This window comes from Leptinotarsa decemlineata, unplaced genomic scaffold (assembly GCF_025532065.1).
Source record: "Leptinotarsa decemlineata unplaced genomic scaffold, Ldec_3_MD MMD2_tig00003902_RagTag_RagTag, whole genome shotgun sequence".
Lineage (NCBI taxonomy): Eukaryota > Metazoa > Arthropoda > Insecta > Coleoptera > Chrysomelidae > Leptinotarsa > Leptinotarsa decemlineata.
The window spans coordinates 1720127-1736276 of NW_027412598.1; the positions used below are offsets into that span (position 1 = coordinate 1720127).

At 33.6% G+C, this 16150-nt stretch overlaps 1 protein-coding gene and 1 long non-coding RNA gene across 3 annotated transcripts in view; one reads left to right on the top strand and one right to left on the bottom strand.

Annotated features, from left to right (window-relative positions):
• The window catches only part of LOC111514219 (sorting and assembly machinery component 50 homolog), a 45006-nt gene extending 43013 nt beyond the window's left edge, over window positions 1–1993 (bottom strand). The window contains exons 1-2 of one of the 2 annotated variants that reach the window (XM_074178506.1): window positions 1790–1993; window positions 1635–1736 (exon numbers count right to left, since the gene is read on the bottom strand). In XM_074178506.1, coding sequence (XP_074034607.1) covers window positions 1635–1736; window positions 1790–1810 — 123 coding nt within the window. In that variant the 5' untranslated portion in view covers window positions 1811–1993. The remainder of the gene's footprint in view (window positions 1–1634; window positions 1737–1789) is intronic. The other variant, XM_074178505.1, reaches the window with a different exon arrangement.
• Window positions 1994–2510: 517 nt separating this feature from the next.
• On the top strand, window positions 2511–4419 carry LOC141483708 (uncharacterized). Its single transcript, XR_012466237.1, has 2 exons — window positions 2511–3014; window positions 3076–4419. It is a non-coding gene; the product is annotated as an uncharacterized lncRNA (long non-coding RNA).
• Window positions 4420–16150: the final 11731 nt, after the last annotated feature.

Below are 16150 nucleotides of genomic sequence, written 5' to 3' on the forward strand. Positions count from 1 at the left end.
CTGAGGAGTTCTTATGAATGTTTGACGGACGGACGCTCTACTATCGAATCAATAGTGAACTCAATTTTTTTATGGTGGTAAAAATGTCATGCCAGCCTACAGAAATCAGTTTTCTAGTACTTACCATGAAATATATTCGGTAAATTCTTCAAATTATGATGGACGCCCTATCAGCGCATTCAATGTATGGATGCCATATTGATATCGGGATGTATATATATATATATATATATATATATATATATATATATATATATATATATATATATATATATATATATATATATATATATATATATATATACAGGGTCCTGCAACAGTGGCGCGGTGTTCCATATCTCTATATAGGAAGCAGATAGGAATCTAATTTTCTATAATATTACCTTATTGCTCGAGCTCGACAAAATAAAAATATTGGCGGTCACACAGGGTGTTCGATTTTTTCTGGGCGGATCCCAACTGTGTCTTTTTAAATGGCAACCTATATTTTTTATCGCTTTTTCGGTTTCTTCATAGAAAATAAAATAAACTTTATGTATATCTGCACTTCGAAAATATTGATGGTTTTCGAGATATCTAGCATGACAGGTTTTTTTTTCCAATATTCGTCACTCAGAATATTTGAAATTATAAAGTGGTGCCAAGTCCAGTTGAAATTTTTTTTTGGTCGAATATTCTACATTGGTAACTCTCTCAAACGATATATCTGAAATCGACCTGTGATATACAGGGTATGAAAAACCGCTTGCCAAATATTGTAAATGAAAATTTGCAAAATCTTCCTTATATTAAATGGAACACCCTGTATATTATTGATCCATAAGAAGCGCCAACGAAACCTCTACAAATTTCATTAAGTATTCCCTATGGCTAAGTTCAATAGTTTTTCTTAAATGAGCATTTCTTTCAAAGCGAAATCCATTTGACGACTGATAAGAATATACAAAAAATACCCTTTCCTTAAAATATTGCCCATTCCTAAAATTACCTGTTGCTAGATAAACAAGTTGCGAATTACACCACAAAATGGACGTTCTTGAATAGTTACAATAATTTCAAAAATCTCGGAATTTGTGCCATATTCTTTCGGTCTAAAACAACCTTTCAGCGAATGAAATATTTATTGGAAATCAAGTAGTCTGGCAAATGACAGAACAAAATATTTGGCTGCAAATGAATATTGAAATTTTTAGTCAATCGTGAAGTTGAACTGTCGGTATAATTTCATCAGAATGTTGTTATCAAAAAGTGATTTGATTGATATGATTTTCATATTAGGTGAATCAGACAGGAATTGTTTATTGGCAAGTAGAATTTATTCTCAACGGTATCCAGAGCAACGGTATCTAGAGCATGAATCAATCTTCACAGATTGATTCATGCTCTAGATTTATTAATTTATATCGCACAAGTTTAGGCTTTCGAGAGTTGTAGTTCGTATGGGGGCGACAACAGAAAAAGAGATTTTAAACAGATATTGAGCTAACAAGCAAATAATTATATTGGATAACGTTATATAATCTGAATATTTATTTGTAAAAAACGCAAAATGCAAATCTTTGAAGTCTTGAAGTATTACGTTGAGGATGTTTCAGCACCTGTATCACATAAGCATGAATTCACATAAGGCATACCTTAACTCCTTCAAGATCGATTTCTTTGATTTGTTCTTTTTCTGAATCATCTCGAAATGTGTTTTTTTGGATGTCTTGTACGTCAGTAAAATTTTCTTGGGCCTAAAAAGTTATAGGTTACATTCCACTAGATAATATACTGTTTTCTCCTATACCTTTGCATGTACAGTTCCCATTGTATGTACACAAAGACAAATAATGCAGTTTTAACAAGAAATTTAGGTTAACACATATCTGAATTGGATTGAACAGGTATGAGTATAAAATTATTAAATGAATCTTCTCACAAAATATGACTGAAACAGATTTCAACAATTTATAAATTTATCTGACACTGACAGGGTTTTGACATAGACGGCTATTTTCATGGACCTTTCTATAACAATGGGGATATCAATCATCCGACTTCACGTGACCTTGAAATGAAAGAAAATTTTTTGATTCTCGCATCCTTGTTATCAGGTGAACCAATATAAATATTTAGAGAAAAAGGTGACAAGTACAAAAAGAAATTAGTAACTTTTCAGAAATAATAACACTGATGATCTTCAAACAAGACTCAACCTCTGACGGAAGCACCAAAGTCTTTCGAAGGTTCGAAATAGATGAACACTTCAAGCTAGCAGATCACTATTCGTGTCACAAAGTGTCTAACGATGTATTGAATTTATTGGAGCCTCTGTAGATACCCTACATGTTGTTTTATGAGAGAAAGAACATTGGGAGATCAAGATCTTCAGAGGATGTGGTGCTGCAGGTTTTTCCGGGTTTTCCTGCAGCTGAAAAAGCGATTGCGCCACTGGAATCAATGAAGTCGCCCCGGAGCGAGAATTAATTTTTGTTGTTGCTGTTAGATGTTGTTAGTGGGAAAGAGACGGGTGCCACGTAATCATCGAAACGTATACTGTACGTAGTATAGAGTTCACGGGACGTAATCGATGCATAGAAGGATAGAATGAGTATCGGAAAGAAAACAACGCGGTTGAATTATAAAAATAGTGGTATTATAATAATAATAATGAATGAAAAATCGAATTAAAGAATAAACATGGCGGCGAGGTATTGAGTGCAACGTTAAAGAGAAAAACATGACTGACAACGTTGAAGAAAAAAAAACTTGACCGCTATCGAGGTATACAGGGTGTGTGTAGCGTTTGAGAAAAAAACATGACTGTTAACGTAAAAGACAAAAACGTGGCTGACAACGTGAAAGAAAAAACATGGCTGCCATCGAGGTATACAGGGTGTAGCGTTTGAGAAAAAACATGGCAGTTAAACGGGGCTCTATCGTTATAACGTGTTGAACTCATTAATTTCCATTGCATCCATGATCGAAAATATTGGGCTTCACACATATTGCCATGAATTTGACGTCCTTTGGTACGTTTTCATACAAAATGTTATTGATTATTGCAGTTAAAAGTACAAAATTAATTTTCAGCATTGGCGGCGGAATAATCTACAGTGCAAGGATGAATTCTTCGCAGCGGATATCTCGTTTGAGACACTTTTCGGTTGAGAACTGTCTCGAATATCTAAATTATTTAACCGATTCAAAACAATCTTTTCTACGAAAAATTGAATGTCTTTCTTTAATTCTTGAACACGTTTACAAAACTCTTCAACTTTATGTCTGTATTCTTCAAATATCATTTTATCACTGATTATTTCAACTTTTTAACGACATTAACATTCTTTCAAGAAAAATATAATATCACCCACCTCCCAAATGCCACGTGTTTTCTTCGCCCCCCCCTCCCCTATTTGCCACCTAACATTTGACAAATGACGTGTATTCAAGAACGAAAACACCTATGTAAAACAACGTATTTTGAAATGTCATTGCTGATGAATACTCTGCTTCCTCCCATTGCCTTATTTTCGAGCGTTAACTCCACAACACTTCTGAATATGAAAACATTTCCCATTGGGATGGCACGTTGAAACGCTACACTCTCGTTAAACTGCCATGTTTTTTTCTTTTACGTTAGCAGCTATTTTTTTCTCGAACGCTACACACACCCTGTATACCTCGATAGCAGCCGTGTTTTTTTCTTTAACATTGGCAGCCATGTTTTTTCTTTAACGCTGCATCCAATGCTATGCTTTTTCTTTAATTAGATTTTTCAGACATCATTATTATTCCATTATTTTTATAATTCAACCGCGTTGTTATATTTCAACTGAATCGCTTCGATACTCATTCTATCCTTATATGCATCGATTACGTCCAGTGAACTATACTACGTATAGACTTCTTGATGGTGGGCCTCCCGGCACACAAGGAACCTGTACTCCAAATGGATGGACTTCAGGTGAGGTATTCCTCGATTGATGCATTTTTTGTGGAACATGTTCGATCTACCCCTGAGAAAAAAAACGGAAAAAAAGTTGAACAGCCAAAGAAAATTAAAGTATTTGTATATATTGTTTTTTTTGCGTCGAAATATACATTGAAAAAGATGATAATCAGATTGAAAATTGGATTCGATACGACGTTTGTCAACTCTGGTGTCACGGAGAATGTTCTGCTTTTGATGGCACTAAAGAGTATATTTGTGATAACTTTCAATTTTAATTTTATAAATATTTAAGTTCAAGTTATGTTTATTAAATGTATTACTCACGTTTTCAGATATTAAAATGTGTGTATTCATTTTGCCCGAGGAATCCGGGAAAAGTGAATAATTTCCTTCTTCATAAAATTTTATTTGCAGGTAATTGTTTAATTATAAAGGGTGACTGATGATGGTTATTGTAAATAAATGAAGACTGATTTGTGCTAGTTATTTTGTTTTTGTCTCCTATACCTTTTCTGCTAAAGCCTTAGATATCTTAAGGTATCCACTTTGCCCGACCTTCCCCTAACGATATGAAGCTGAAATTGACGAAAATATTCTTATTGATCATCATTTAAATTTCGTGTAGTAGTTTTTCATTCTAGTTTGAAGGGCTTGCCTCAGGGCTTTATTATATTTTGGCTTTTTGGACTGTTTTGAGTGGTTTATATATGTTATGTGGTTCACACTGAATTTATATTTTTGAAAAGCAATAAACTTTATTGAATACAATTGTTTACAATAAAGACATTTAAAAGTGATTCAAGATTTCGACGAACTTGGATAGTCGCGAAGTTGTTCAAGAATGCGGCGTCCTCTTGTTCTCCCATATTTATTTATAGGATCAGGAACTGCTGATGTAGATATGCGTTTCTTCGAATGTTCTAGAAAAACCTTGGAAATGTGCTGAATATGCTGAGTCATTTCCTGGGTAACTGCGTAGTGGCTGATGTAATGTTTGTTTATTATGGTGCAATCCTTAGACAAAGGGTGCATTGACTTTTCTAATATAACAACTTCCCACTTGAAAAGAAAGTTGATGCGGTGCTGCAACTTTCAGTCAAGCAAATGTTTTATTTGAGCTTAATTCAATTTCTTCCACAATTGGTTCCTCTAGGTGGATACTGGGTCTTCTTTCTGGAGCTGGGAGTAATCTTCGTAATGAGGCGAAAGTTCTTCTGGGTCAGGTAGAAGAATCATTCTCGATCTGAAACAAAACTTGGTTTCAGTCTATCGAAATTGACTTTTGTTGTTTGGTTAGTTTTAGGGTTTCTCAGTAATGCTGAGTTTTTGAAAACTTCTATTACTTCAAAAGGTCCATTGAATTTATTTTCTAACTTATTTTTGATTTGGGACTCTTTTATGTATACTTTATCACCTATATTATAAGTTTTTGATTCATGGTGTAAGTTACTATCAAATCTTATTTTAGCTTTTTCTTTCTTTCTTTCAGTATTTGTGCGTGCTACTTGGTAATAATATTCCATACGATTATTAAGATCTCTGACATACTTCGTCATAAGGTCTTTTTGATTATATAAGGTTTCTGGGGGTCTACCGGATGTGTGTCCAAATATTAATTCATAAGGACTAAATCCGTGGGTTTTGTTTAAACTGTTGTTAAAACATATATAACATCATAGGGTATAATAGAAAATGGGTGGTCTTTGGGGTTTTCTGCTAGATTTACTCTTATCATTTTCATTAGGGTGGCATGGAATCTTTCAAGTGAACCATTTGATTGTGGATGGTCAACACTGGGAAACGTTAGTTTAATATTATAGAGTAAACATATGTCTTTTAATAGATAATTGTTGAATTCTTTTCCTGAATCGGCATGGATTCTTAATGGTATTCCATAATGTTGGAAATATAGTAATAATGTGTTTACAACTGATTTCGCTGTTTTATCAGATATAGGGTATGCTTGAGTGAATTTTGTAAGTTCATCTCGAATTGTAAGAAGATAATTCTTCGTTGGAATTTCTGAAATGTCTATATTGATTCTTTCAAAACTTGTTTTGGGGGTTTCCGTGATTACTAACGGATTTTCTAAGTTTTTCCTGCAGATTTTCGTTTTTTGACATACCTCACAGGCTTTAATAAAATTTTCAACATCTTTTGTTATACTATTCCAGTTGTATTTTTGCTTTATCCTTCTTAAGGTTTCATTTATTCCACGGGGTAAATTATTTTTACCGTTATGGAACTGATCTAGTATAATTGGAATCTGATCTTTGTCAGGGGTCGTTACAATGTTTTGACATATTTGGAATTTTATGTAATCTTTGTCGGCTAAAATATAGGATCACATTTCTTGTATTGGGAATCCTACATTTGTTTCGAGTTGGTATACTCTGTTTGGTACGAATAAATTTTGATCTTTGTATAGGGAGCTAAACAAGTATTCTATTGTTCCGTCATGGTCAAAAGGTAATGGGATCAAATAATATTTTCGATATTTCACCGTTTTACTAGACACAACATTGATCTTGTTATAGAAGAAATCGGGATATTCTTCAAAAATGTCTTCGAGTATTTTGTCATGGATTTCTGTAAGTTTGTTTCTTTGCAGAAAACAATTATGTCTTTATGTTTTTTGTCTAAGAATTGGTCATTAGTGAAAATAAATTTGGAATAATCAATTAGTGATTTTGATTAGTAAAGTTTTGTGAAGTTTTTCAATTCTTCAAAAATTGTTTTCTGACCTATTTCAGTTTCAGTATCTGAAATTTCTTCGTTTTCATTTTGATTTTCATTTTCGATTGCTTCATTTTCAATTGCGAAAACTTTTGAATGAAATTTTGCGCATTCTTTGAAATAATTTATTTTAATTCTAGACAAGGCGTCAGCGTTTTTGTGTATTTTTCCGGGTCTATAAATTACATTGAATTGATTTGAATTGAGGAGTGATTAATTTTTGGGAAAGAAAGTTTTTGGCTTTTTACTACTCCATCTTGATACAAAAAACAAGGATGAGAGAATCTTCCAAGGAAAGGAAGAAAGTAATCAATTTTTAAATAAGTAACTCTATACATGGATGTGTAGATCATGCAAAGAAGTAAATTTCAGACACAAACTGAAAGAAAGTCCTTCTGAAACAGCTCCTTTCATATAAACATTGAATTACACGAAAGAAAAAATTCTTTCGAAACGAATACTTCTATATGAACACTGAATTATACAGAAGATATTTTTCTCTACTCAGTTTGTATTTCAAACATTCGTTGTGGAATAAAAATCAGATATCATTCACATGAGTTCTACTTTAAATGAATGGTAATAAATTGCACTTCACCTTCACTGGTATACACCGATGTTTCGCCTTAAGACACTTGCCACAAGGCTCTTCAGTTCCAAATTGGATAACATTATAGAAAATACACACAGTTCATTCATGAATTACGATTTTTATTGTCACGGAATAAGCTTGATCTGCTTATGTCATCGATGACATCGTAATGTCATTCATTCACCTATTTGATTTAATCCCAGCCAAGAGGAATCTTATTTGAATTGAAGAGGTTATATTTTTGGGAGTGATTAATTTTTGGGAAAGAAAGTTTTTGGCTTTCTACTACTCCATCTTGATACAAAAAACAAGGATGGGAGAATCTTCCAAGGAAAGGAAGGAAGTAATCAATTTTTAAATAAGTAACTCTATACATGGATGTGTAGATCATGCAAAGAAGTAAATTTCAGAGACAAACTGAAAGAAAGTCCTCCTGAAACAGCTACTTTCATATAAACATTGAATTACACGAAGGAAAAAATTCTTTCGAAACAAATACTTCTATATGAACACTGAATTATACAGAAGATACTTTTCTCTACTCAGTTTGTATTTCAAACATTCGTTGTGGAATAAAAATCAGATATCATTCACATGAGTTCTACTTTAAATGAATGGTAATAAATTGCACTTATATGGTATACACCGATGTTTCGCCTTAAGACACTTGCCACAAGGCTCTTCAGTACCAAATTGAATGAATGACATCGTAATGTCATTCATTCACCTATTTGATTTAATCCCAGCCAAGAGGAATCTTACTTGAATTGAAGGGGTTATATTTTTAGGAGTGATTAATTTTTGGGAAAGAAAGTTTTTGGCTTTCTACTACTCCATCTTGATACAAAAAACAAGGACGAGGGAATCTACCAAGGACAGAAAGGAAGTAATCAATTTTAAAATAAGTAACTCTATACATGGATGTGTAGATCATGCAAAGAAGTAACTTTCAGACACAAACAGATCAAGCTTATTCCGTGACATTAAAAATAGTAATTCATGAATGAACTGTGTGTATTTTCTATAATGTTATCCAATTTGGTACTGAAGAGCCTTGTGGCAAGTGTCTTAAGGCGAAACATCGGTGAATACCAGTGAGGGTGACAGTGTTCCATGTAAGTGCAATTTATTACCATTCATTTAAAGTAGAACTCATGTGAATGTTTGAAATACAAACTGAGTAGAGAAAAGTATCTTATGTATAATTCAGTGTTCATATAGAAGTATGTGTTTCGTGTAATTCAATGTTTATATGAAAGTAGCTGTTTCAGGAGGTCTTTCTTTCAGTTTGTGTCTGAAAGTTACTTCTTTGCATGATCTACACATCCATGTATAGAGTTACTTATTTTAAAATTGATTACTTCCTTCCTTTCCTTGGAAGATTCCCTCATCCTTGCTTTTTGTATCAAGATGAAGTAGTAGAAAGCCAAAAACTTTCCCAAAAATTGAATTGATATTCTTCTAATTTCAATCGCCATCTGACTAATCGGCTTTAATTGAAAATAACCACGTTAAAGGGCGATGGTCTACTATAAAATTGAATTTTCTTCCAGAAAGGTAAGGACGAAAATGTTTAACTGCCCGTACCATAGCTAGTATAATTCTCTTTCTATGGTAGAGTATTTTGTCTCGGCTGGACATAATGTTTTGGATGTATAGACGATAGGTGAATCTTTTCTTATGGGTCCTTGAGATAATACTGCTCCTATTGCATAGGAAGATGCGTCTGTTGTTAAAATAAAGGGTTCGTCAAAATTAGGGTATATTAGAATTGGGGTTGACGTTAATGCTTTTTTCAGTTCTTGGAATGCAAGTTTACATTCATTATCAAAATTAAATTTCACATTTTTTTGTAATAAGTGTGTCATTGGTTTAGATGTTTTGGAAAAATTTGGGATAAATTTTCGATAATAGCCTGCTAAACCTAAAAATTGTTTTAATTCTTTAACGTTTATAGGCTCTGGAAAGTCTATTATACAATTAACCTTTTCTGGGTTTGGTTTTACTCCCTCTTTGGTTATATAAGGTGTCCTAAATATGCAATTTCTTGTCTTAAAAATTCGCATTCATCGGGTTGTATTTTTAAATTAGTTTTTCGTAAACGTTTGAATGCTAGTTTTGAAATTTGCAAGTGTTCGTCAATTGTTGGGGAACAAATTATTATGTCGTCCATATTAGACCAGACATCTTTCGTTTCTAAGTCCGGTTAATATATGGTCTAAAATATGTTGAAGGGTGGAGGGTGAGTTTTTCATCCCGAATGGTATCCTCAGGAATTCGTAGAGGACATTTTCTACGGAAAATGCAGTTTTTCTAGGTCTTTAGGATCCATTTCAATTTGGTAGAATCCTGATGCTAAGTCAAGTGTGGTAAAGTATTGACACTTTCCTAATTGGTCTAAAAGGTCTGAAATATTAGGTAGAGGATATTTATCATCTATAGTGATTTCATTTAATTTCCTATAATCAATTACAACGCGCCATTTCTGTTTTTCAGATGCGTCAAGATTTTTAGGTACTATCCAAACTGGGGCTGACCAAGGTGAGACTGATGGTCGTATTATATTTTGTTCTAGTAGTTTTGAAATTTGAGTTTTCACTTCATTTTTATGAATGTGTGGATACCTATAAGAGACTGGTTGTTCATTATCTTTTAGTTTTACAGAATGTTTTATTTCACTCGTGAATGTAAAAGGGTCTCCTTCTATATAAAATATGTCTGAGAATTCTAAACAAAGGTTCTCAATTAGTTCTTTTTCTTTTTCATTTAAATGTTCTAAACGAAGCAAACTTTATTTCTGTTGAACGATTTGGAAAAATTTCACTGAAATTATTTTGAATTTTATTTTCATTAAATTTTTCAAATTGTAAGTCTGGAAAGTCAATGGATTTTTCAATTGCGTTTTCATTCACAATTGTTACTAAAAATTCTCCTTTTTCATTTATTTTTAGAAGGGCATTTGGAAGTCTGACTTTTTCTTTTTCAGCAGCTAACAGTATAGCTTCTGTATTTCTAAGTTTCGATTTTAATTTAAATACTTTTTCTATTCTTGGTTCGATTTTTATGTTATTGATGAGGATTTCATCTTTTAAGTATTTGTAATAGTCTTATTTACTTTCGAAAAAATAATTATCAGGGTCATACTCAAAGATATCATTTATTTCAGCAATTGATGTTTCAGGGTTCAGAGTGACTTTATTTTGATTTTGTTTCTCTTCCGGTTTTTGGTCATCAATCATTTCTGTTATTTTTCTTAGCGGGAGTGTGCCATAATTTAATTTTATTTGTTGATCTTTTATGTCTACTACTCCTTCAGAATGTTTAAAAAAATCGCATCCTAAAATTCCGTCAAAATCGATATCTAAATCGTGAATATAAACTTTATGTTCAATTTTATATTTTCCAAAAGGTAATAATACGGATTCAGTAATTGTTACTTAACCAGTTACTCCGGAGTAACCAGTTACTCCGGTTATTTGAATATTTTCTTTAAATCTTTGGGAAAGAAAGTTTTTGGCTTTCTACTACTCCATCTTTATACAAAAAAAGAAGAAGGATGAGGGAGTCTTCCAAAGAAAGGAAGGAAGTAACTCTATACATGGATGTGTAGATCATGCAAGGATACACATCCATGTATAGAGTTACTTCCTTCCTTTCTTTGGAAGACTCCCTCATCCTTCTTCTTTTTTGTATCAAGATGGAGTAGTAGAAAGCCAAAAACTTTCTTCCCCAAAAATTAATCACTCCTAAAAAATATAACCCCTTCAATTCTTTAAATCGTTTTGAATAATTTTCTACAGTTTTCTGTATACTAGGTTTGTCGTAATTGGGGTTGATATTGTCTGTTGGTAGTTTGTATACATGGGTTCTCTATATGAGGGTTGTCTATAGACAGGGTATTGTGAAAATCCTCATAGAATTGTTCTTCTTCATATTGTTTTTGGTTTTGGAAATAATAATTGTTTTCATCGTAAAATGAATTGTTTTCCAAACTGTATTCATCTTGATTCTGGTTGTCATTATAAAAGTATTCGTTTTGGTTATACTCATTATCGCCATTATAATCATTATAATCGTGATAATGGGTTCTCATGTTATTAGTTGTTTTTGGGGATTTTTCTGAATTACTGTAGGCCTATTTTGTGGTTGACCGTAATTCTGTTGTCTAAATTGATTCGTTTGATTTGGTTGTATACGTTGTTGTACTTGGAAGTTTGGTCTTGGAATATATGATTGTTGGTAGTTTTGAGGTCTTTGAAAACCTTGTTGAAAGCTTTGACTTTGGTTTTGATTTCCAAAGGGTCTCATTGGATTTTGATTTTGTGTATAATTGCTATAGAAATTATTTTGGGTGTTTGTCATTTGTCTTGGTCTGTTTTGACTTTGATTTGAGGGTAGACGTGTGTTTAATCTTTGATTTTCAAAGTATGAGAGCTGTATCTCACGTTTTATTCTAATTGCTGCTTCTAACATCGTTGTTGGATTACTTGCTCGTATTATGTGACCTAGTTTGGGTTCTAATCCTGTCAATAAGGTATTTAATATCATTGACTCGATCAGTATTGATTGTGCAATTTTTTGTTCATGAGTCAAGTTCGAGGCTTGAATGCAAGATACCATTTTTGCATTGTGACTTTGTAATCTAGAGAAGAATGTCAGTGCATTTTCTCCATTTCCTTGTTTTATTCTCTGAAGGTCTTGAATTAGTGACGTTAGATCTCGCGTATCACCAAAGTGAGAATTTAATAAACCTCTGATCTCTTGATAAGTTCCTGGGTTTCTGGAATTTATCAATTGAGCAGCTTCTCCTCTCAATTTATTTCTAATATGTATTGTGAGTAAAGTTTTTTGTTGATCTACTGCCATGCGTTCGGCATGATCGCAAGCATTTATGAAATTTCCTAGCGAAATTGAATCGCCATCATATTCGGGAACAATTGAAAATATTTCAGAAAGTTTGTAGGGTTCAATTGGATCATTATTTTCAGCCATTTTTGAATTTGTAATTCAAAATTTCAACTTCAATTGTGATGATAATTCAAAGTGTACTCACGCTTTTCCTTATCCTAGTTTCTTATGCTATTCTTCTTGTTTTTCGTTGTGGCTTCTGGTTGTTTGGTGTGGCGGGATGAAGTCTTACTTCATGAGCTCTGGCTACAGCAAGATAAGCAGCGTTCGACGACTTACGCGTGTTTCCTGGACTGATTTCTTCACAACGGATGGGCAACGGCGACGACTTATGCGGGTTTCTTGATGCTGAAGAGACCGTCCTGTCCACTGGGTTAGTGCTTGTTCTTCTTTTTGTCGAAAATCTGGAGACTACCGCTGTTTGGATATGAGCGTTTCTCAAGATCCGTACGACTGCGCCAATTTGTTATGTGGTTCACACTGAATTTATATTTTTAAAAAGCAATAAACTTTATTGAATACAATTGTTTACAATAAAGACATTTGACAAAAGTGATTCAAAATTTCGACGAACTTGGATAGTCGCGAAGTTGTTCAAGAATGCGGCGTCCTCTTATTCTCCCATATTTATAGGATCAGGAACTGTTGATGTAGATATGCGTTTCTTCGAATGTTCTAGAAAAACCTTGGAAATGTGCTGAGTCTGATGCGTAGAGGTTGATGCAATGTTTGTTTATTATGGTGCAATCCTTAGACAAAGGGTGCATTGATTTTTATAATATAACATACGATGATGCATTGGTAAACATAGTTTCCGATACTGCAACTGACTCTTAGACAGGATAACTTGATCAACAAAGACTCCCGCCAAGGTGGAGCTGTAAATTTATTTGCAGGGTATTCCTTGCTGCTGAAAGGCGATTGCACCATATGAAAAATGAGGATTACTTACGTTTTTTTTTCAATTTTTGATCATCTTAACACTTTTCTATAAATGTATCACTTTTGTTTTTATTAATTTAAGTTCAACTATTTCTGCATTATATAGGGATTTTGAGATTCGGACTGGATATTTTAGATTGGTTTTTCTGAAAACATTGAATATTGAGACCTTTTTTCTTTTTTAAACGGTTTTATTTAGCTTGCCCTGCTTGTTTGTTTGTTTATGTATATGTTTGGATAAAATTTAGTAATTGAAGTTTGACCCTCTTCCTGAAATTTGGTACACACAGAATTTAATAAATTCTGTATCATTGTGAATCCAAGATGGCCGCAGCTACAAAATGGCGGATTGCTTCACAAGTACCTCAATATGGGTATCAAATGTGACTAGTAGAATAGTAGTACACTTCGAAAAATATGCAAATTCACGATCGCCACAGCTACAAAATGGTGGGTTACATATTTTTTCAGAACTACTTCAATATGGGTATCAAATGACAGTGCTTGACTAGTAGAATAGTAGTACACTTTGAAAAAGATGCAAATTCAAGATGGCCACAGCTACATATGGCGGATTATATATTTTTTTTCACAACTACCTCAGTATGGGTATCAAATGACTGGGCTTGACTAGTAGAATAATAGTACACTTTGAAAAAGATGCAAATTCTAGATGGCCGCAGCTACGAAATGGCGGATTACATATCTATCACCTTGTGATATTGGTAGATCACCAAAGACGGTTTCATGACACCAGCCAATGAGAGCGTAACAATTTGTCACATGACCAGTTGTTGTTCGGTGTACGACAGAGAATCGAGCAGCGTTATCGCGGTTTGAAAGATAACGATTCGAGCGCGCCTGGAATGAGAACAATAATGAATGGGTATACAGGCTGTTGATGGAAAAGTAATGGTGAATTGGGAATGGTCATATCGTGTAAAGTCCAAATCGACAATAAAATGGTCACTTCCAGTCGTCCGATTTCGATAATTTCGACATCAATGGATTCGTCTCGATGTCAAGAAACATAATTAAGTATTTGCAGAAGTGTTTAAAGCGTAGGAAGTTAACTTTGTTATTATTGAAGATGGCAGGGGTTGCGGGTACTCTAACGTCACAATTTTCACTGGAGAACATGAAGATGAAAAACATATGATTGTAGCATGCATTTTATTCATTTTGGTAATACATTATGAAGCCATTTGTATAGAATACCTGCATTTCGGAGACTGCAATTATATTTGGTTCGGTTGTGACGTACAGCACGTCAAAATTAAAGGGGAAGTACTGCAGAATTAATCGACAAAGAAAAAACAAAGAAGGCGGTCAGAAGGGCATTAAGCGATATCTTCATTAAGAATAGTGGCATCATCACGGACAGTACATCAAATGAAAGGAAAAGGAATGCAGAATACATTGATAGAGAAAAACAAAGATTAAGGCCAGAAGGGCACTAAGCCACATTTTCGTTAACCAAGTTAGTATCATTAGGAGGAGTTAACCAGATATAGGTAAACATGATAGAAAAATGTATATAGGGTGTCGTTTGAGAAAGAAATGTGGTAACGAGGATCTAGGAGGATATAATGCGAGAAAACGTTCAGTTTTGTCGCGAAAACACGCATGAAAATTTCACAAAATTTCGATGCGTCAAAATAGCCAGTTTAGTCACTTGAATCGCAACGAAAAAAACGCATTTTTCAAACCATCATTTCATGCAAAAACCCATATGATTTACATCGTAACATGCTACGAAAAATAATGCAAAATTGACACTAAAATCGCGTCAAAAAAAGTCAAAAATTTGATGCGATGAAACGTTCATTTTCGCCACAAAAAACGTATCGAAAATTCAACAAAAATTCACGAACTCCAATCGCTTCGAAAAAACGCTATTTTTGCCGCATATTTTCCAAAAAAAAAAATAAAATAAACGCATATAGAGTAACTTAGTGCTTCAAAATACGTCTCAAACAAATAACGCATGACAGAAAATCGTTTATGATATAAACTAGAACAGATTGCGTTCATTTATGCCGCGATTATCGCGTCAATGGTATCCTTAGTAATTTGCGTATCTTCATTTTTAAATTGTGCATATATTCAACTATCCAAAATGTGAGTATTCTCCATGCCTTTTTTCATTTCACAAGTTTTTTGTTTCAATTTTTAAAATAAAATTTCAATATCCTTGCTGAAAATCAATTGTACACTTTCTGGTTATTTTTTGAAAAAATTAAACGAATCTGAGATAGTTGATCACAAGTATTTCAGTACACCTAATACTATCGTGGATTCAGGAAAGGATTTGTAAGAGCTGTTCAAGTTGGCGTGTAAAAAATTAAGCGTGATAGCGACACGGTTGAATTATAAAAATAATGTTATAATAATAACGAAGAAAAAAATCGGCTTGAAGAAAAAAAAACATGACGGCGGGCATTCAGTAAAGCGTTGAAGAAAAAAACATAGCTGCCATCGAGGTATACAGGGTGTCTCAAAATACGCCATTAAAAAACATGACAGTTTAACAGGGCTTTATCGTTTTAGCCTGTCTACACGGTGTATCATTTAAGAAAAAACATGGCAGTTTAACAGAGCTCTATCTTTTTAGCGTGTGATTCTTCATTGCGTATGGAGTGTCTCAAATACGTCATTTCAGGAACATGACAAGACTCTCATGCTGTTTTGTCATTTTCCAAAGAGAGACTGAGACACAGTGTCTTTCGACAGTCAGAGTCTCTGCATACGAGTATGATGATTCAAATGAGTGACCTGAAAGAAGGCCTTTTAAACATCGTAATTCAACCCTACTGTGGTCCAACAACTATTTGGTATCAAACTTCAAAAGGTGAATAAACACCTTGGAGTGAGCCAATTCTGTCAAAAGTCTTGCCATACAGGTGTTCAACCTTTGTTTGGCAACGACTAAAGCGATACCAATGACAGGTTCTGATCCTATGAAGCTGCTTGCAAACCCTCCTTTGCAAGAAAGTCGAAAGCCTCAGTGACTTCCATAACAATATGGCCACAGC